Below are 830 nucleotides of genomic sequence, written 5' to 3'. Positions count from 1 at the left end.
ACGGCGGACCGCTGGCGCGTGTCCCTGGATGTCAACCACTTCGCCCCGGACGAGCTAACGGTTAAGACCAAGGATGGCGTGGTGGAGATCACCGGTGAGTCCCCCTGGTCCTGCAGGGGAAGGGAGGAGGCTAGCGGGGCGGGCAGGGCCGGGGGGGTGCGGTTGAAACGGGAGTCCCGGGGGCCTGGGGAGTTAAATGTTAGCCCAGCACCGGGAAAAACAGGATCCCTGATTCCCCTGCTCAGGAATTGGGAGTGCAGGTCGCTTCTAAGGGCGCTTTGTGCCCTGTAATCCCAGCGCTTTGGAAGGCCGAGAGAGGGTGGCTTAAGGCCAGGAGTTCAAGACTAGCCAGGGCAACATAGCGAGACGCCCCCCCCAACACTACAAAAAAATTAAAAAGCAACCAAAAATTTTTTTAAAAAGATCATCAATGAAGAGAGGAAATGCACCTTTCCACAGAGCCCCCTCTCCACCCACAGCCCCATCCCCAGATAAGCGGGTTCCCTGGCGCGGTCCCTGTTTCTAGCCGCGGAGAGGGCGTGCGTGGGCCTCCAAGTGCGCCTGCGCACTGCTCACTCCCCAGCTCGGCGCCCTGCTCCATTCCTCCCAAAACTGAATCGAGGAACTTTCCGGAAGTTTCTGAGAGCCCGGTCAGGCGGGCACGCCCCCCCCCAACCCCCTCCGTTAATCCCTGCCGGCCTGCAGTCCTGGCTGCTTCGAAGCAGGAGGTGGGGCCTCTGGCCTGGCGAGGCCGAGAGGCGGTCCCCTCCCCCACAGTCTGATTTCCCTCTTCCCCCAAAAGGCAAGCACGAGGAGCGGCAGGACGAGCA

General features: G+C 61.6%; 1 protein-coding gene across 1 annotated transcript in view; it reads left to right on the top strand.

The window, feature by feature from the left end:
• Window positions 1–825, top strand: part of LOC105506430 (heat shock protein beta-1-like) — a gene marked incomplete at its 3' end in the record, with an annotated part of 1,193 nt that extends 368 nt beyond the window's left edge. The window contains exons 2-3 of the mRNA XM_011934560.1: window positions 1–94; window positions 803–825. Coding sequence (XP_011789950.1) covers window positions 1–94; window positions 803–825 — 117 coding nt within the window. The remainder of the gene's footprint in view (window positions 95–802) is intronic.
• Between the last annotated feature and the right edge of the window lie 5 nt (window positions 826–830).

Source organism: Colobus angolensis, unplaced genomic scaffold (genome assembly GCF_000951035.1).
Source record: "Colobus angolensis palliatus isolate OR3802 unplaced genomic scaffold, Cang.pa_1.0 Scaffold1368, whole genome shotgun sequence".
In the NCBI taxonomy this organism is placed as follows: Eukaryota; Metazoa; Chordata; class Mammalia; order Primates; family Cercopithecidae; genus Colobus; species Colobus angolensis.
The sequence above is the reverse complement of the archived record's forward strand: the minus strand, read 5'-3'. Positions and strand labels throughout refer to the sequence as shown.